General features: G+C 45.7%; 7 protein-coding genes across 7 annotated transcripts; 6 read left to right on the top strand and 1 right to left on the bottom strand.

Annotated features, from left to right (window-relative positions):
• Positions 1-142: 142 nt before the first annotated feature.
• On the top strand, positions 143-1,764 carry PADG_00842 (uncharacterized protein; the record flags this gene model as incomplete). The annotated part of the gene is made up of 2 exons (XM_010758214.1): positions 143-163; positions 238-1,764. 2 exons carry the CDS (start codon positions 143-145, stop codon positions 1,762-1,764), a joined length of 1,548 nt encoding a protein of 515 aa, XP_010756516.1.
• A 351-nt stretch (positions 1,765-2,115) lies between these two features.
• Positions 2,116-3,522, top strand: PADG_00841 (histidinol-phosphate transaminase; the record flags this gene model as incomplete). Its single annotated transcript, XM_010758213.1, has 3 exons — positions 2,116-2,201; positions 2,274-2,453; positions 2,517-3,522. 3 exons carry the CDS (start codon positions 2,116-2,118, stop codon positions 3,520-3,522), a joined length of 1,272 nt encoding a protein of 423 aa, XP_010756515.1.
• A 412-nt stretch (positions 3,523-3,934) lies between these two features.
• Positions 3,935-5,271, bottom strand: PADG_00840 (transcriptional regulator SPT3; the record flags this gene model as incomplete). Its single annotated transcript, XM_010757700.1, has 2 exons — positions 3,935-4,879; positions 4,936-5,271. The coding sequence occupies 2 exons, from the start codon at positions 5,269-5,271 to the stop codon at positions 3,935-3,937; spliced, it is 1,281 nt and encodes a 426-aa protein (XP_010756002.1).
• Positions 5,272-6,484: 1,213 nt separating this feature from the next.
• Positions 6,485-7,488, top strand: PADG_00839 (diphthine synthase; the record flags this gene model as incomplete). Its single annotated transcript, XM_010758212.1, has 3 exons — positions 6,485-6,619; positions 6,692-6,816; positions 6,891-7,488. 3 exons carry the CDS (start codon positions 6,485-6,487, stop codon positions 7,486-7,488), a joined length of 858 nt encoding a protein of 285 aa, XP_010756514.1.
• A 1,652-nt stretch (positions 7,489-9,140) lies between these two features.
• PADG_00837 (uncharacterized protein) lies at positions 9,141-11,248 on the top strand (the record flags this gene model as incomplete). The annotated part of the gene is made up of 4 exons (XM_010757699.1): positions 9,141-9,852; positions 9,970-10,124; positions 10,195-10,204; positions 10,254-11,248. 4 exons carry the CDS (start codon positions 9,141-9,143, stop codon positions 11,246-11,248), a joined length of 1,872 nt encoding a protein of 623 aa, XP_010756001.1.
• Positions 11,249-12,038: 790 nt separating this feature from the next.
• PADG_11155 (AP-2 complex subunit sigma) lies at positions 12,039-13,972 on the top strand (the record flags this gene model as incomplete). The annotated part of the gene is made up of 5 exons (XM_010758449.1): positions 12,039-12,563; positions 13,209-13,265; positions 13,329-13,358; positions 13,472-13,702; positions 13,871-13,972. The coding sequence occupies 5 exons, from the start codon at positions 12,039-12,041 to the stop codon at positions 13,970-13,972; spliced, it is 945 nt and encodes a 314-aa protein (XP_010756751.1).
• Positions 13,973-16,653: 2,681 nt separating this feature from the next.
• On the top strand, positions 16,654-18,963 carry PADG_00834 (uncharacterized protein; the record flags this gene model as incomplete). Its single annotated transcript, XM_010757698.1, has 2 exons — positions 16,654-17,012; positions 17,097-18,963. 2 exons carry the CDS (start codon positions 16,654-16,656, stop codon positions 18,961-18,963), a joined length of 2,226 nt encoding a protein of 741 aa, XP_010756000.1.
• Positions 18,964-20,342: the final 1,379 nt, after the last annotated feature.

Here is a 20,342-nt window from a genome sequence, read left to right as displayed (position 1 = left end):
TCATACCGGACTCAGTTGCTTATTCTTACTTTTGCTGCACTATATGGATTTCTGTTGAAATGGTTTGAAGTTGAATGCCCATGGTCCCCTTAGCTTCAACCACTTGAAGCTCTGGCTGTTCCTCCAACGTTATCGATCCAAAATGTCTATATCGCATCGACCTGTATGGGCTTTTCTAACCCCATTATTGGAACCCTCAGCTTGAATAAGACTAATTTTCTTTCCAACTTCTACTAGCTCCTCTTGGTCAGGCCGCGACTAGTATCGCCGTCTCATCTCCGCATCTTCATTCCGGCTGTTCCATCATGTTCCAGCCGAAATCCGAAAAACTACTGCTTCCTCTCTACTGAGTCTTCATCAACCCCTCATCAGGACGGGGGACCTCCTCCTAGCTTCAATGCTTCCGTACCACACAAGAACCCAAACATTCCTTCGATTTCCTCTCTGGATGTCTCCTCTTCTGGCTCCTCGACTCCCTCATCCACGTCCACCACCAACTGGTACGACAATCCCGACTTTACTATCTCCACGTTCTCGGAACTGCCCTCAAAAAATTTCGGAGTAAACCAACATATGATTATCGATGAAGAATTTAAAGAGGCCCTAAGGCAGATACTTTGGCAGTTCAAGGCACCAATCCGATATGCGTTTGCATACGGCTCAGGGGTATTCCCACAGTCCAATAGATCCGCTGCTCCCGCTGGGAGCTCTCATCCTGCCCCTCCCCAAGCCATCCAGACGGGTCAAAACAACAGCGGGAAGATGATCGATTTTATATTTGGGGTCTCGTATAGCCAGCATTGGCATTCGCTCAACTTGAATGAGCATCGCGATCACTACTCTGGTCTGGGATCGCTAGGCTCTTACGTAGTTTCCCAGGTCCAGGAAAAATGGGGCGCTGGCGTTTACTTCAACCCCTACGTTACTGTGAATGGAACCCTTATAAAATATGGAGTCGTCAATATTGACACCCTATGTAAGGATCTCAGTGATTGGGACACGCTTTACCTTGCAGGCAGACTCCACAAGCCTGTGAAAATTCTCCGAGACCACCCGAAAGTCCGCCTTGCAAACCAAATGAACCTGCTTTCAGCAGTCCGTGTGGCATTGCTGTTACTTCCCCCAAATTTTACTGAACATCAGCTGTATAGCACCATCGCTGGCATTAGTTATAGAGGCGACCCTCGGATGTCCTTTGCCACAGAAGATCCGCGCAAGGTTAACAACATTGTGTCCTCACAAATGGGTAACTTTCGCCGGCTGTATGCATCCTTAATCGAGGCATTACCAAATGTCGCTTTTAATGATCCCCAATGCAGTGACCCAGACTGGGTTGATAACCCGGAAATAAATGCTGGTTTAGCCCAAGATATGGACCCTTTCAAAAGAGGAAATATGGTTCGAAGACTACCCCAATCATTCCGAGAAAAGCTATTCTTCCAATTTCAGTCACGATTCCAAATCCCAGGAGCGGAGTTTGATAAGATGATGCAAGAGAGCAATGATGAAGACCCAGACCGAGTCCGTCACCGAGTGGGAGGCAAGTTCGAGCAGAAGATTGCTGCTGATGAGTTCCTTCCAGACGAAGTAAATAAATCGATCAAGAAGACGATATCCTGGCCGAGCACAAGCCAGAGCATAAAGAGTCTATTCACCGCTGGTGTTGGAAGAGGATGGCGATACCTCAGAGAAAAACAGGGGAAACACGCTTCTGCCAAACGAGAGCATGAAGAAGACGCTTCCCACCCAGATAAGAAGGAATAAAACATCTTTGAACATGATTTCTTTTGGGGATATTTATGTCTTTTGTATACAGTCTTGATTATGCATATCCAATGGCATACGGCGTTGAAATGGTGGGAAATGGACAAAAACGATAGATTTATACCAGTAACATTAACATAGACTTAGCATAGTTATATGAATCTAACAATTATGAAGAAAGTATCAATACAGTCAGCTATTTTTTCGTGGACGGTTACCTCTTTGTAATTTGTAAAGTTTCCACATGGTTATCCCAAAACCAGTTAATAAATCTGAATTTGCTTTATGACTTCCCCCGCCACCGAACCCACAACGTCCTCACTATCAAACCAACCACCACCAGCGCCAACCATGGCAAAGAAAACTCTTCCATTCGACCTGTCAAAATGTGCGAGGCCCAATATTCTGCAATTGAAGCCATACCGATGTGCAAGAGAGTAAGCCCCCATTGTTTGACCGCAGTTCCGAAAAAGAGAGCTAACATATCAGCTAACGTATAAATGAGTAAGTGACTACAAAGACGATGGGACAAATGTTCTGCTGGATGCGAACGAAAATGCCTACGGACCAGGAATTGTCTTGACATCTGAAGGGAAATTACAGAAGGGTGGTGAGCCGACGACAAATGACCAGAATTCATCACCAGCACCAGATATCGACTTTTTAGGCTTGAATAGATACCCTGATCCGTAAGCTCAACCCAGACTGCATATAAGTCCGCCTTAACTCTAACAATACTTTTTGCTGAATAGTCACCAAATTGAGCTAAAACAACTCCTATGCAATCTACGAAACACACATGTACACACACAAAAGGCGCTGACACCAGACAACCTCTTCGTAGGTGTCGGTTCAGATGAAGCTATCGACGCCCTGCTGCGCTGCTTCTGCAGACCAGGCCAGGACCAGATTCTTACCTGCCCCCCAACCTACGGCATGTACTCCGTCAGTGCACAAGTTAACGATGTCAGCATTGTCAAAGTACCTCTCGACACAGCCAACAATTTCCGCCTCCGCCCAGACGCCATCAACGAAGTTTTATCTGCAAACCCCTCCATAAAAATCGTTTACATCTGCTCCCCAGGGAACCCAACAGCATATCTAATCCACAAGGTAGATATTCAGAAAGTCCTCGAACACCCAACATGGAATGGGATAGTGGTGGTAGACGAGGCGTATATCGACTTTGCACCCGAAGGCTCAAGTTTGGCGGAATGGGTAACCGAGTGGCCGAATCTGGTAGTCATGCAGACGCTGAGCAAGGCATTTGGACTGGCAGGTATCAGGCTGGGAGTGGCTTTCACGAGTCCTGAAATTGCACGGTTGTTGAATAGCCTGAAAGCTCCGTATAACGTATCGAGTCCCACCAGTGCGCTGGCGAAGGCCGCATTAGCGCCGGAGAATCTTGCGCTTATGAAGAAGAACATGGAAAAGCTTCTTGCGCAGCGGAAACGGTTGGCTGTCGAGCTGTCCAACGTACCTGGAATTGGCCGGTTCCTGGGCGGCATGGATTCGAATTTCCTGCTCTTTGAGGTTCTTGATAAGCCTGCTGAACAGGGTGGCAAACCTTGCAATGAGGTGGCGTTGATTGCGTATAAGGTCCTTGCAGAGACGAAAGGGGTTGTTGTGCGGTTTCGGGGGGATGAATATGGCTGTGAGGGATGTTTGAGGATTACTATCGGGACGGAAGAGGAGGTATCTAAATTCTTGAGGGAGATACGAGTCGTTTTGGGTGATATATATGCCATGCAAGCCTAAATAAAAACGGATGCATAAAATGGGATGCCTTTTAACGAATATAGATTTCGCTAGCCATCAAATTTGGTTTTGATCAATTTAATTTATTACAGACATTTGCGGATCATTTTGTTATGCTTCCATATCCTTCCTTAAGTCCAACACCAACATCTATTCCTGTACAGCCATGGGACAAAAAAACTAAAAACAACAAACAAACCCCCATAGCAATTCTAATTAAACTTATCCAGAATATAATATCAAATTACAATACTAAATATTTATACAGGCACACGAGGTCCAATTCCAGAGAATTCTCCGTAACCCCAAGCACTCCGAGGTAAAAGTCCAAAGCCAAACCAAATGCTCCTTAGCAAAACATGATGAGGAAGTCCTCCGGAAAACATCAAAACACCAAACTTGTCATATCGTCCTAACCGTAGCCAGCAGCTTCAGATCTGTAGAAGCGGGAAAGGTTAGCACTAGGATTGGAACACCAGCACAAGAATTCGCAGATAAACGAGCAACAGAAATTGTAACTTACAAGTCGTAGAGGAGTTCGTACAGGGGCGCGTCCTCCATGGAGCAACATTGCGATCGCTTTGTACGGGGTTGCCTGTAGCTTACGGTATGCTTCATGGATGTGTCTTGGCTCAATGGGTGTTCTCCCTTCCTCAGGGGGGTCGAAAAGCCCCGTCTCCCGTTTGCGCTTTTTGGTCTTTTCACCATCATCCGAAGCTCCTCGGCCTTTCTTCCCTCGGTCTTCCTGCTCCTTCACTTTCAAAGCCTCTTCGGTCAATGTCTGCACGATTTCAAAAGTGAGGAAACCAAGAATGTCAACAATGTCATCGTTGGGTCTGAAGTCCGTCACAATTCCGAAACCCGCCCATTCTCGGAATCTCTTGGCCTTGCGGAATGTAAAGGATGCTTGTCGACAATCGGACCAGAATACGTATTCTTCACGCGTCATATTCTTCGTGCGTTCATCTGCGTTTGCGAGACGTTGGAGGGTGGCGTAATTCTGTTCCTCTTCCTCTTCATCTTCCTCATCCTCACGTTCTGGAACTTGAACTGAGTATAAATTGTTGAGATCCCAAGGCAAACCTACTTTGGCTCGTTTGTTTTTAGGTTTCGCGGCAACATCTGACGGGCCTGCAACACCGGCTCCAGCTAAGGGGTCATCGCCAGCCCCAAAATCCGCTGCGTCAGCACCACCCTTGTCATCTGAGTCCTTGACGTTTTTCCGGACGTCTTTCCAAGATAAGAAAGTCTTGAGCCGTGATACTTTAGCCTTGTCGTGGCGGATAAGAAAAATGAGATCATCAGTGGAAATTGATCGATTGCCCCGTCGTGCTGCCAAGGCAGTGCTTCGGCTAAGCTTTGATCAGAGGTCAGCTTTATCAGAACATAGAAGTGAAATAGGCGAACGCTTACCATCTCAATAACCTGTTGACGCACAATTTCCTCGATGAGAGTGGTAGTTTCAGCTGATGGTTCCGCCGTTTCTCCGGAAACAAACATCATCTGGCTCAAGGTGTTAGTAAATCTGGCATTCCATTCTTCCCACGTCTCTTCGTCTTCATTCTGGTCTTCATTCTCGTGCTGGTCCCCATCCCCATCTGTGTCCGCGTCAAAGTCATCTTGAGGTACATTGCCGCCGTGATCTTCGCAACCTGACAGTGTGTCAAGCTCCTGGTTCAAAGGTCTAGAAGGCCCTTCACTGGGGAGAATCTCAGACAACTTGCTAGAGGAGTCCCACGTAAAAAACATTGTGAACGATGGTGTAACTAACTTCAAAAGGAGCTGGAGCTGAGGGGGCCCACTTTAATGGATAGTTAAGAAAAGAGCCAAACAAACAATTTGGTGGGGTGGTAGAGAAGACTCTCAGGTGTTGCAAAACAAGGTTTGAAAAAAAAAATCATCCCATGTCAGGTAACCAAGGCGATCTGTGAGGGAGAGAACAAAAGGGTGTTTCCCTGAAAAAGAAAACATCACTTTTCATGAAAACACTCCTGTGCGGCCAATTTATATGATTCAACACTTTCATGCTGAAAGATGATGCTTCAACCTCTCACCCACACTTGTTCAAATCATCTAACAATGCCACTCGTTCCATGCTGCAAACATTGCTGATTCTGCACCATATCAATAGACATGGTCATTGCTCTTCCAGTCTAGCAAAATACTCCTATGGGGAGGTGAGTCATGTAAACTCTCATGACCAAACTAATCCCGGTCGGCTTATGAAAGACAGTTTGGAGAGCTTTGAGTGGAGGTTCATCTAGGTATCGTAGGGAGGCCGGTAATCCAACCCTCTTATGATAACTTTAAGATGTCACCTATTATGTTTCGGCATCCCTTATGGGCCATTTTAAAGAAGGACATAATAGGCTTCTGCAAGAACGGCAAATTTTGATAGTTGGGCGTTGATTTGATATTGAGGGGACACAGATTCCTCCGAAGATGCCGTTGAACATGAGAACCAGTAGACCAGAGGCAAGACCTTCCCAAACCTTCACAGATATCTCAGCATGAAAGGAACTGTATTCTTACCTGCTGAATCTCCTGACGGTACTTGGGCGATCGTTCAGCCATCTTGGCGGCTCAACTCTCTGCGTGCGACACTGGCAATGTAAGGTGAATCGCAGTAAAGGAGGCCCCAGGGACACAACCACAGCCCGCCCCAATAGCTGAAACCGTTCAGCACTTACGAAAGAATGGGCATCAATAGATCATGATTATGTCCGTTGTTGTCAATCGCGGACGTTCGACGTTGCCCAGGAGCTTCTGAACACATGTGGTACCAAGTTCCACGGATTGGGTGGCTTAATAAGCAAGATTGATAAGATCTGATCGGCTGTCGGAATCTCAAATGTTCCTTCTCCCGAAGCCCATGATTGGTTCCTGATCAAAAAAAAAATAATAATAATAAAATATTCATAGCACCGCAACTTACTGTGTCAAAATTTTTCACACGTTCACCATGCTGTATCTTGTCGGATTAGGTCTCGCAGATGAGACTGACATCACTGTTCGAGGGCTGGAAATTGTCAAGAAGGCCGAAAGGGTATACCTTGAAGCTTACACCAGCATATTGCTTGTGGACAAGGAAAAAATAGTGCGTGCTGCGCTCACAAGATATTCGGTGTTATCTTTATTATTCTAACATGGACCACAATTGATTCAGTAGGAGGCCTTCTATGGACGTCCCGTCATTGTAGCAGATCGCGAATTGGTCGAGACTGGCAGCGATGATATACTCCAAGGCGCTGATCAGGTAGATGTCGCGTTCCTGGTGGTTGGAGATCCATTTGGGTAAGGTAGCCCAGGGAAAATAGTCTTTACCAAACCCCAAGGTTTGCAGACTCACAGTTATGCCCAAAAATTAGAGCTACAACTCACACAGACCTCGTCCTGCGCGCCCGCGAACTCGGGATTGCAACAAGATCAATCCCAAATGCGTCGATATTGTCAGCTATAGGATGCACCGGCCTCCAGCTCTATAACTTCGGCCAGACTGTGAGTATGGTATTTTTCACAGAAACGTGGAAGCCGTCGTCGTTCTACGATCGAGTGAAGGAAAACGTCCAGCTGGGATTCCACACTTTGATGCTCCTCGATATTAAAGTTAAAGAGCAATCGATAGAGAATATGGAGCGGGGAAGGAAGATATATGAACCACCAAGATACATGACTGTTTCGCAGTGTGCCAGTCAGATGTTAGAGATAGAGGAAGAAAGGAAGGAAGGCGTTTACGGACCTGATAGCCTTGCTGTGGGTGCTGCTCGTGTTGGTGCACCAAACCAACAACTTGTCGTTGGAACTTTGAAAGAGCTATGTGACGTCGATATGGGGAAACCGTTACATAGTTTGGTTCTCCTGGGCAAAAAGACCCATGACCTGGAAAGAGATTATATTCGAGACTTCGCTGTTGACAAAGCAACTTTTGATGAGGCTTGGAAAAGCAATTACGGAACGAATTCGTGACTCGTATTGACTATGTTGGAGAATAATTAGACAATAATACAGTAAATTGCAAAAACCAGATCATATCCGTACATTAGCCACAGTTTGAGCGGAGGCGACACACCTTCAAGAGGAACGCAGAAAAGGCCAAGGAGCCAGGGCTTTCAGCCTACCACCATCTCTCTTCAAGCAAAGTCTCAGACAGCATCCAAAGGACATTGGCCATGATAGAAAAGGCAATACAATCCCAAATATATCTTCCTTGGTTGCTAGCGACCAGACCGACCTGAATAACTCGCCCCACGGTAAGATTGCTATCACATCACAGGCTCTCATACTGCGTAACTAACTAACTAGGCCCTCACCCTGATGAAAGTTGAGGAAATCTACCTTGACACACATTTACAGACTCATCAAAACCTTCACTACCTACTAACTACCCAAGTTCATATAAGCCTAAAAAATTAGATAAATGTCCAAAGAAAATCGAACTTTATTTTCAAGCGCAAATAGGCCTGCAGAGTCACTAGGAAACCACGTTACCCAGGCATTTAAATATCAATGAGCTGACCCAAACACACGTAGATATTCAATGCGCTCAAGGGCTATGGCGGTGGATTGATCCACAGTCGGTTGCCATCTCTGCTGGTCTTAATTCTTGTGAGATTGTTACGCTCGACCTGAGACTACAGGCAGTTTTTTATTTTGTGTTTGGCAGTTCTTCTCACCACGAATTTCTCTTATTTAAATGGCCGCCACCATTTTGCAAATTCTTACAGAATCGTAGTGCCAGAACCTCAGACCAGCGGTAGGCCGTACAGTTGTACAATTGACTATCAAGTATGAGGCCAAAATGTGGATCCTGGTGAAAAGGATCCAGGACTTATTCTCCGCATTCTTCTCAGGCTTGATGAGCTTTCCTTCTCTCTGTGGAATGGGATGGATGTCAAGACGGCCCCTTGAAAAGTCAGTGTTTAGCGAAAAAGTTACGCTGGATAGCGGAGTTGATAGGAGGGCGTTTATGACCGCCAATTATCTGTGACATTTCGTAGCGATATGTATTTAGTCCCATATTAATATCCTCTAATAACCGCTTTAGACGTGGCACAGGCTGCTTGAAGATATGAGATACAAGGCGCCATGCGCTCAGTGGCAATGCCAGTCTCTACCTACGAGTCAATTAGAGAGTGATACAGAGTATATGCTACAGTAAAAAGCAGACGGACGGGGCGCCGTCGCGAGCTGAGGGCGTTGTTAACTATCGATTGGCCACTGTAACAGTGTGCAATTGTGGTTCCATTCCGTGGTTCAGCGGCATCAATGAAGAAACAATTACCTAGGCATGTTTTAATATCTTCGCACATTTTTTATATCTTGTCAAGATCAATACAAAGCGCAAAGCGGGATGATATTATCTCTGCGGGCCTCCGATTATGGACGGGCCGTAACTAATCGTTAAATCCCCAGCAAATCGGGTGAGCGTCGGCTAGTTACCTAAATATATAGCCCCTAGTTACATGTTTACATAGCCGATCTCTACCTCCAGTAACAGCAATTTATAAAGTTCGAGCTTGATTTGGACAGGGAAGATGTTGTTTTAAAGCATCAATCAAAATTTCCAGTGGAAGGCCCCGTGCATTCATCACCAGGTATTTCCATTGTCCAAAAGCTATATGATACCGTGGCTCTACGACTTCGGAATATGGGTTTTCTCATTATGTCTTGACATTTTCTTCCGTGAGATCTACTGTCGAGGGACATGGCGGATTCCCAAGAATGGTCCGGTAATCGTTGTGGCCGAACCTCATGCCAACCAGTTCGTTGATTCCGCTATATTAATGCGCAATTTAAGATACTATGCCGGTCGTCGTACTTCATTTCTCACTGCTGAAAAGACTTTGCGCGAGCCGTACATTGGCACAATGACACGTCTGATGGGAGCAGTATCTGTTGTGAGATCTACGGACCTTGTCAAACCCGCTGAGGGTAAAATATACATTCCTGATCCCAAAAATGACCCCACTCTTATCCGCGGGCAAGAAACAGATTTCACCAACGGCCAATTCATGGAAGGGGGTTTGATTGTTCTGCCCAAAGTGGAGGGCACGAGTGTCGAGCAGCAAACTATCGCTGAGATCCTTGGACCTGAGGAATTGCGTCTCCGAAAGCCTTTCAAGGATTTTGAAAATGGGCACCCACTCCACAAGCCATTGCGCGAAGGGACTCCCTTCAAGGTTGCACCGTTGGTTGACCAAAGCCAAATGTTCGACGCGGTTTGTCGCAAGCTTTGCAGCGGTGGCTGTGTTGGCATTTTCCCCGAAGGTGGAAGCCATGATCGCCCTAGTTTCCTCCCATTGAAGGCCGGCGTGGCTATCATTGCCCTAGGTACCCTTGCGCGTCAACCTGACTGCGGCTTGAGCATAATTCCTTGCGGCATGAATTACTTCCATCCTAATAAGTTCCGCTCCCGCGCCGAAATAGAGTTTGGCAATCCCGTTTAAGTTCACCCAGACCAGATCGATGCATTCAAGGCAGGCGGCCATCTGAAACGTAACGCCGTGGGGTCATTACTGGAAACAATCCAAGAAGCCCTTGCCGCTGTCACTCAACAAGCTCCCGACCATGAGACACTTATGGTCATTCAAGCTACTAGAAGAGTATACAAGCCTCTGCGGATGAAACTCCCTCTACCTGTTGTTGTTGAGCTTAACAGAAATCTTCTTAAAGGCTACACGCAGTTTAAAGAAGAACCTAAAGTTCTCCAGCTGAAAAAAAAAACGTGCTAGACTACAATCGGCGATTGAGATCCTTAGGTATCCGGGATCACCAAGTCGAATGGGGGGATGTTGAGCAGCGGACGTGGTGGTTGGTCTTTGCAATCTTACTTTGCCGTATTGGTGAATACCTCGCATTAGCATTAGCAACATTACCGTCGGTTGCTTTATTCTGGCCGGTGTTCGTCATTACAAAAATAGTGTCGGTTAAAAAGCAACGCCAAGCACTGGTCTCATCAGTCGTGAAACTAGAAGGCCGTGACGTAGTCGGAAGTTGGAAAATCATCGTAGCAATGGGGCTGGCTCCCGCATTGTATATCTGGTATACAGCAATTGCGACTGTCTGGCTTTATTACTGTCGCCACGAGGGACAATACGCAAATGTTGTTCCGTGGTGGATTGACCTCAGGAATTATATTCCTGATATTGTCCCGTTATGGTGTTTTTCAATGTTCTTTGCAGGCCTCATGATTTCAGTCTCCTTTGCCGGTTTGCGTATCGGTGAGATAGGCACCGATGTTCTGAAGTCTCTGCCTCCACTTTTAGTGGCATTGCACCCCGGGTCCGCCAACTCTCTGGTCAAGTTGCGAGCAGAGCGGCAGGCATTGTCTTCCCAAGTTGTGGAGGTGGTCAACACATTTGGTCCAGAAATTATCCCGGATTTCGAATCGGAAAAACTTGTTCGTGAGGACTCTCACGATGATGTGTATCAATCTCGACTGAAGAGCATGCCTCCGAGTCAATCAGGGAGCCGGAGTAGAAGCGAAAGTAGGGATAGCCGATCCGGCAGCATCAGCTTCTTTCTCCACGATACTTTACTCAGGCCCTTGTCTACGATATCGAAGGATAACCTAGGTGAGGTGAACCGGAGAATCCAGGACTCCAAGTCGAAGAAACGCATACGGCGCTCACGACGAGACGATGTGTCAGATGATGATCTTGTCTTAGTTGACGAATACTCTAGTGTTAGAAGCCAGTATTTTACGGAAGATAAGAAATCAAGATGATGATGATGATGATGATTGGTGGATGTGCGTATCTCGGGGAGATCCCCCTGAATTTCTAGAGGTATGGGATCCAGTCGAATTCAAGCTTCATTTCCGCCTTATTCACGATTTGCGGTTAACGAACAATGACATTAAAAGCATATGGTTTACTATAGTCTCCGACAGGTTGGGTCGAAAGTATATATTTTTATGCCTGGGGAGTTTAATTGTCCAGTCACGAATTTATATTCAAGTAAAATATTAATTATTTCTGTTCTCCCTTTTCCCACGGCGAATACGTCCCCATTTCACTAGAAATATACTTCCTCCCAGGAATATACATAGAGAGAGGAACTTAGCTAGACTAAATACACGGTACGCGGGATCACGTGCGGGTACCTGTCGCATCGCGGAACGCCCAATGCGTCTTATTGGATCTATCATGTGATCTAACAAGCGGCTAGAACATATCGCTCTGCGTGGTGAAATAACCCGAAATCTAAACTATTTATATATGGGGAGGCATTGGTAGCGGCAGTATCCACTAAATACCCAAGCCAAACCCTTGCCAATATGCTGGCTACTGCGTAAGATGTCACACCACACGAGACATCTGTCTCCTGGAGGTTGTGTCTTTTTGATGCTTCCAAAACGATGAAGAAAAAGGAATATCATCATCCCCAGCATGAACACTAATTTAAGTTAATTCAAGAGCTTCCTTCACTTACTGACCTCCCAAAGAATCGCCCCGATAGGCATCTTAGCAGTTGAGCTAACCTCACCTCAATATTACCACTCTCCTCTCTACAATATGGTCACCTACATCCTGTACGGCTTCCGCTGGAACCGCATCGCTAGCCCATCAGCATACGGTATCCGCGCATACATCGCAATCGCTAACATCGTCGACGCAGCCGCTGAGTACCTTCAGCATCCAATTACAAATGCTGTCATCCTCGACTCATTCAAGCACATCGACCCCAACATACTTACCCATCTACCCGACCTCCAACTCATTGAGCAGTACGACCCCGATGACCTTAGTGCTGATGCCGTGAGCCAGCCATATGCATATGTTTCAGCGAAAACTCTGACCATGGGGGCGAAAGCACTGTCCCGTACAGGGCTGGGATTGAGTCTGCAAGAAATTGTACAGCTGGATCCGGGCCTGTCAACGGCGGGGACCGAGGTATTTAAAAAGCTTAAGGATGAGCTAGCCCCTGCTTCGGAGATTGGCTGGTTTGTAGTTTACAATGGAGAGCCGGAACGGGCGTATGAAAGCTCGGATGAGAGTTCTTCTGTGGCGGAGGATGAGGATGTTGTCACGGATAGGAAGGTCGGTATCGAGAAGTGAAAACTGCTATCGATTCTACTGAGTCAATGTTATGTTCCTTATGCCTGTTTATCCTGGGCAAGATCTTGATGAATCAAGAAATGATAGGGAGACTCAGGGCTGTAGTATTATAGCTTACGTCGAAGTCTAATACAACGAGGCAGTGCAATTTGGTACGAAATGTCACGCTTATAGCGGGCGAAAGTATATTTTCCGCGAGTCTAGTTATAGATTTTCAGGTGTCTTGAACACTCTACGGTAGATTTACGGTGAGGTATACCAGTGGTTTGTAGCTATTACTGTTTGGATTAATATGCAAGAAGTTGCCTATGTATCTTTTGCACATATCATATCTATAGCAATCAATTCATCTCTACACTGGGGCCACGCTATAGCTTGGTTTATCAACCTCCGCCGATATGGAGCCGGGCGGTGAGTATCGGCAGAACCGTGGGAGATAACCCGGGGAAATCGTAGCTCTGAGGAAGCATCTCCAACTCTCACAACTCAACGCGCAGCCTCATGAAGCATTAGCCCACTTCCTAGATTTGGTACCAGGCTATCTATTTGCGGGATGGTTCTCTCTTTCATCCTGATTCAGAACAGGCAGTATGTGTCCCTTATTGCAGATGCCTGCGTGGCTATTAGCTCACTGACGCTGAAAGGGGCAAAACTCGTCTGGCCAAGTGGTATGCGCCATATAATGTATGTGACCCATTCTTAATGATTTGTGTATCTGATGTAGTGGTTGTAGCTAACGTGTTCTAGGATGATGAGAAAGTGAAGCTAAAGGGCGAGGTGCGTCTCTATCCCAGCAACCCCGAGACATTAAACCCCCCCTCCCTCTCCTTTACTCATATCCAGCACCACCAAGCGGCGTTTCCGGCATAGAAATCTAAATAGACCTGCAGGTCCACCGACTTATCGCCCCTCGTGATCAAAAGTATCAGTCCAACTTTGTCGAGTTCCGTCTCAGCACAAAGATCGTTTACAGACGTTATGCAGGTCTATTTTTCTGCGTCGGCGTCGATGCAAATGACAATGAATTGGCGTATTTGGAAGCCATACATTTCTTTGTGGAGGTCCTCGATCAGTTTTTCGGCAATGTCTGCGAGCTTGATTTGGTTTTCAATTTTTACAAGGTGCGTTTTGCGTTATTGTTTCGAGGACGGGGAATTTAGGAGGATATTTAGGTTCACAGGCAGGTTTGATTGAAGTTCAAGAAATTTCCGGACTAAATATCTACCTGCTTCGAGTTGTTGGTGATAATTGATGGCTAACGTTCGAAATAATTTATTATCTATGTCCAGGTTTATGCCATTCTCGACGAAGTGTTTCTCGCCGGCGAGATTGAAGAAACGAGCAAACAGGTTGTGCTAACGAGATTGGAGCACTTGGATAAACTTGAATGAATTTACGAAAATATATACCTGTCTGCATGCCCCTTTGGTTTTTGCCATTGTATCACCCTGCTTATTATTATAATAATTTCTATGTTTTTAAAATAGACTTAAATCTAGAGAACCTAACTGTTTTCTTTTGCTGATTCCCCCGCATTCTTTCTTCCGACTCCTGAGAGGAAATTGTGTTGTTGATTAACCTTTGAGGCCAGCATCAAATGGATATGGTGCTTCAGGGAAATCTTCCTGCATACCTCATAGCCACTATTTCGTTAGCACCAAGTGGATGTAGCATCGACGAATGTTCTTGGTCTCCACAACATGTGGAAGGTCTTTTCCCTCATTGGGTTAGGTCCTCCCCCATAAAGCAAGACAGCGTGAATTGTTGGAAAAGCGACTGGAAAAAGTTTGTTTCAGTTTAATTCTCCGCGCCAATAATCGCAAGTCAGCCAAAAAAAAGTTGACCGTTTTGGTTTTCGAGGACGATATCCACCTGCAGTGGACTTGGTTGAAACAAGTGGAAATGCAGGGATAGGGACGATCCTGGTTAGCGGATCCCTCTTTGGGGGATAGGTGAAGCCTTTTAACTCTACTAGGATGTCCTTGAACAGGGAGTGGTTCTTCCCGAAAGAAGTTGGATTGCCACTTCGTTAAAACACCTCTCTGATCAGGTCTTGTCAACATTATGAAGATTGTACCACAATCTATGGCCCAACTTCCCCCGGTAATTCTCTGCATATTACAGTTGAACTTTATAGGTGGGAACCAACTGAGGGTCTTCAAATTTGAAATCTCGAAACGGACATGATTGATTGCACTTATCTACACCTGGAACCAAACATTTCACAGGAATAAAAGAGATTGAGTGATGACACACAGCCATTAGCGGATCACCCCGGTTTCCAGTGGCATAAAAAGATCGCGAATGCAAACCAGAAGCACGTGGAGTTTGGCAAGCACCCTCAAACTGCATATCAGCGATCTAGAGAACGGAATGGGAGATTTAAATCAGATTTGCACCAGAAATGAGAGCTGGAAGATAGTAGAGCTGGACTATCCGAACAGACGCAAATGGCATCTCATTGTACATTCGCACAGCGGGAGAGACGGTAATGTAATGTGACGACTCAAGCTATGACCTATTCGTCACTTCCGCAAAAGGTTCAGTCGGTCAGATTTGGCTTCTGTCCCGTAGCCGAACTTTTTCAAAGTGAGACCTGACTTGTCTGCTCGTGGTCTCGGCACAAATCGTTTCACTTGTCACCTTCCAATCAAGCCATATTAAGCCAGGCTGGCTCTCTTTTTGCTCAGGGCATCTTCAATTTCCAAAGCAGGGAAATGGGACAAGAAGCAAAGTGAAATTCCTTGACCGGCGTCGCTAGCCGGACAAACCCTGCCGCGTAAAGCCTTCAATAACCACACGCCGCACTATCCATATGTCCAACACGCTTCCATTGCCGGCATCAACTCCACCGCAGGACCTTTCATTTGCCTTCAAGGTCTTTGATTAGATCTGATATAAGACATAAGAGATATCAATGCCTAAAAGAGGTCTTTTGACTAAATCTCATGATCATGCTAAGTTTTGTGGTTGTACTAGATCTCATGATTCTGATACTCTGTAGTTACATTGATCAAGTTTTTGAGGTCTAGCAGCCCTAGCTAATATGTGTTAAGCTGTTAAAATTTCTTTTTTAACTATATAAAAATATGATTTTTCTCTCTTTTATTTCTGTCTGATGTTGATAGCTCTCAGCTCTGTGTTTTTCTTTGCTAATATAGCAGCACTATGTATAATTAGCTGATATGGAAGATTAGGGGTAAACCCTATTGTCACCTATTCATATATAAACACCCTGAATCCCCTGAAATCCTTTCAAGAGATTCAGTGGTTAGCTACTATTCAATCCTACACCTATGGTTCCACCCATTGCTATCCTCTTCCCTCCTCAGCGCTCGCAGCGCCTATCCTCCCACTCTCTTACGATATTAGTAATGGTGCTTCTCACGGTTCCTTTTGACACTTAGTTCATCCACATCAAGTGTCCTCACTGTGTCATATGCTGCTTGATATGCCAGTAAAAACTTGAGTTTTGTAATGTGATTAATGTGATTCTGCATAAGCATCTCAATCTGCTTGTTATATGCCTTCTTTAATGATGCAAAGCAGCTCATATCAAGGCAGCTGAAGAAGGTGAGATGATTTTTATACCAGCTATTTAGTCATAGAGATTTCTTCTAAAAAAGTCAAACGCTGTTTCTGATGCCCATACATAGGAATAAAAGATCATTTTCTACGCTGTTAAGCGTTAATTAAATAGATTCTTCTCATTGAAAAGCCATTTGAACAAATTGGTTGAATAGTTACACTCTTGGTTGGGGCGGATTCTAAGGGTTAGCCTCAGCCCTTCACGTGCTCCTTTTAGTAATGATGAAGCACCCATCCGTCGAAAATTTCACGGAGTTTTGTTTTTCCAGTCAGCAAAAAAAAAAATCCAATAACAAAAATAAAATCTGCAGCTTTCATCATTTTTGTCGTCCAAGAACACCACCCTTTCTCTTCCATGGTCCCTCTGTTCACCTCAGTGTCTTTTCTTTATACTCTCTGAGCTGCATTGTGTTGTCTTGGTGCTTTGCTGTGTTTTGTGTGGTCGTTGATTTCTCAACATCTGTTTTTCAAGGGAACCCTCAGAATGCTGGGTCCTGTCCGTCGAGGAAATATCCTCACACGCACTATACGACCATGTATTATCCGCTCACTCAGAATCCAGAAAGGCACTCAGCGGCCAATAATTTCATCTCGGATAGCTCAACATCCCTCTGTCCTTACTATCAGAGCGTTCCATCCGTATCCAGCCCTCAGATCTTCTCAAGCTGCCTCTGCTGTGAAAGAAGCTGAGGCCCCAACCGAATACACACAATTTTCCGAATTGGCCACCGATGGGCTGGTTAGTGACAATGTCATCCGGGTAGTGACCAATAAGATGAATATCACAACTATGACAGAGGTGCAGAGGATGACAATAAATGCTACATTGAATGGTTCCGATGTGTAAGCGATTTGTCTATCACCCGCCACTTTTCTCACGTTGGCTCAAGTCTTATTTTTACCATCTTGCTAACTGAAACAATGAAGCCTTGCCCAGGCAAAAACTGGAACTGGCAAAACACTTGCTTTCCTTATTCCAGTTGTGCAGAATATTCTAAAAGATGTGCAGCTATCTCAGCGGGCGAGGAACAACCGTTCACGATCCAATGCCTCGGATATCCGAGCCCTTATTATTTCCCCAACCCGCGAGCTTGCCGAACAAATTGCGGTAGAAGCAAAAAAACTTGTGTCGAACACCAGTGTTATTGTCCAGACAGCTGTAGGTGGTACGAGGAAACGTGAAGGCTTGATGCGGATTCAACGCGAAGGATGTCATATCCTTGTGGGTACTCCAGGACGTCTTATTGACATATTCTCCGACCCAAATAGTGGTGTTGCTGCCCCAAAATTAAGTGCATTGGTCCTTGACGAAGCCGATCGTCTTCTTGATATCGGATTTGCCCCGGATATTAAAGAGCTTCAAAGCTATCTACCACGTCGTCAAGATGTCGACCGACAAACTCTTATGTTTTCTGCCACCGTCCCAAGAGAGGTTATGGATATGGTGCGCCAGACGATGAAACCGGATTTTACTTTTGTCAAGACAGTTAAAGAAGATGAAACACCAACGCATTTAACCGTTCCTCAAAAGCTAGTTTACCTCCGTGGAATGGAGAATCAGCTCCCAGCCATTTTTGAGCTAGCGAAAAAATACATTGAAAAACATAAAAATGATCCTGACAACGTCAAACCCTTTAAAGCGATCGTGTATTTCAATTCTACTGCTGAGGTCGGCCTGGCGAGACAAGCTTTTTCAGCAATGAGATATGATTTGTCTTCGAATTCGGGTCATCCCCTTCCTGATTTTCAGTGCTTCGAGATGCATTCCCGCTTGAGTCAGGAACAGAGGACAAGATCCTCAGGCCTATTCCGCCAAGCGAGCTCTGCGATGCTCTTCTCTTCCGACGTTACAGCCCGTGGAATGGATTTTCCTGATGTCACGCATGTGATCCAGATTGGCGTCCCACGAGATAGAGAAACTTACATCCACCGCCTCGGACGAACAGCTCGTGCTAATAAAAAGGGAGAGGGGTGGATTTTCAGTCTAAAGTTGGAGAGCGACCATATCCGCCGCCAACTCTATGGCCTTCCAATACAATCCGATAGTTCGAGCCTCCTTACTGCATCAGCTGACATGACCACAGAAGATGGGCACCCGCCTCATGTTTCCGATATATTCTCCAAGGTCAAGGATGGTTTCAAGGCGGTTCCCATCAAGCAAAAAAATCAAGCGTATGCCGCATACTTGGGCACCATGGCCCAAATAAGAGATAAATATGCAGTTGTCCACTACATCAATCAACTCTCTACACACGGTTGGGGTCTGAAGGACCCACCTACGTTCTCCAGCGCGAGCGCCGCCAAACTCGGTTATATTAATATTCCAGGTCTAAATGATAAGAAATTTGTGGAAAACGATGACGCTCCTGGTTCCTCCAACCCCCGAGGGTCTTATGGGTCTATTAATTCCTACGGTTCTCGTGATTCTTATCGCTCTCGTGGTTACTCCAGCAATCCTGGCTTCTCTGGCGGCAATCGTAACTCTTTTGGCGGTGGTCGTGGCTCCTACAATGGCGGCGGTCGTGGCTCCTACAATGGCGGCGGTCGTGGCTCCTACAATGGCGGCGGTCGTGGCTCCTACGGTGGCGGTGGTCGTGGCTCCTTCGGTGGTGGTGGTCGTGGCTCCTTCAGTGGTGGCGGTCGTGGCTCCTTCAACGGCGGCCGTAACTCCTACGGTGGCGGTGGTCGTGGCTCCTTCGGTGGCGGCCGGGGCCGGGACTCTAACCGGAGCTTTGGAGGGCGTGTTTCGAATACCAGGCAGAATCGCGGTAACCCCTTCGACTTAGATTCTTGAATTGATGACCGGCGGAGATTTGTCTGAACCTGCAATGCTAGTTATGCAACGCTATCATTCCTAGCTGGGTTTAAACGAAGTGCGACATGAAGTCTGATGGATTCCAGCACCAAACTTTCTTCGACTCTTTTCTTCTTCTTCTTTTTTTACCCCCCTCCCATCCTCGCGCAGTATAGAGTATCATCTCATGTTATATCTCTGCGCTTTCGCTGGCGATGGATCATAGACATGGGATGGGGGATGGGGGATTGTCACGTTTAGTTGCTAGTGTACGTCCGCTCGTTCTTCTTACAGCTTCTTCGGGTTTTATTTTTCAGAATGGGTAGACTTTTGTCTAATGGGATTCTATGGGTGAAAAGGCGGTGTTTGCTTTTTTTTTATTTACGGCTGAGAGTGATTATTATGTATTACTCATGGTTGCTTCATTTCTTCCATGTCTTACCTCATAATGTCGACCTTTGATCATCTCTTGAATCTCTTCTCTTCCCCTATCTATTTTCCCAGAGTGTACAGTCATGGTCCTATTGTGCATCTGGCAACCCTTGTAATCATGTTCGTCCCATTTTGTTTTCTTATCACGCCATTTTATATTCCCTTCGATCCATGTGTTACTGCGGTAAAAGCTCCCTTTCATGTTGAATCAAAATGTTGCCGTTCAAATAAATATTTTGCACCTCCAAATATTCGCGAGCATTTTTAAGGCTGTGTTATTATATCCAGCAATGAACATTCCCTTTTTCTTTCTCTTTCCTGAATCCTTGCATGTGATGTTGTTCCTCGCCTTTCCAGGTCGTTCCGCATGAATGATGATCCAGAGTTTGTCCAAGAAATGTAAATCTCCGCTTTGTTCCAGCAACCAACCGAGTTCTTTCGAATATAATTGGTGGAAATCCGTATCAAAAATTTCCTAAAGACCAAAATAAAATAAAATCGCGGTAACTTCCAGCAAATACAAACCCTGCTCTTTTCGTTTTCTGTCCAGCGATTAACTGCGTACCGTATGGACAGCTCTGACTCGAGGCGTCGTGTGTCTTGGCGGCATGCAAGCGCCCACTAAACCCATCTGTAAAGTTATTCCCCACTGAGTTCAGGGTTCCACGTACAACTTCAATCGATCTCCATTCACACGGGGTCCTGGCAACGTCACTGGGCGGCTACAGAAACGATTGCGCAGTGACTGTCAGTGTTGATATCAGCCTGTTCTTTATTATTTATAGAATAAATATAGTTTTGCTATTGTTTTAAAACAATGTATAATGCATTGCACAGTTCCTTTGACTCTCTCTGGTCAACCCCTTCTCCCCCCCCCTAACACATACAAAGAGCTGCTACGACACCGACTCCTACATAGTAATCAGTATAACAATCAGTGTCTTGTC

This window comes from Paracoccidioides brasiliensis (genome assembly GCF_000150735.1).
Source record: "Paracoccidioides brasiliensis Pb18 unplaced genomic scaffold supercont2.1, whole genome shotgun sequence".
In the NCBI taxonomy this organism is placed as follows: domain Eukaryota; kingdom Fungi; phylum Ascomycota; class Eurotiomycetes; order Onygenales; family Ajellomycetaceae; genus Paracoccidioides; species Paracoccidioides brasiliensis.
This window is presented reverse-complemented; position numbering and strand designations above follow the sequence as displayed.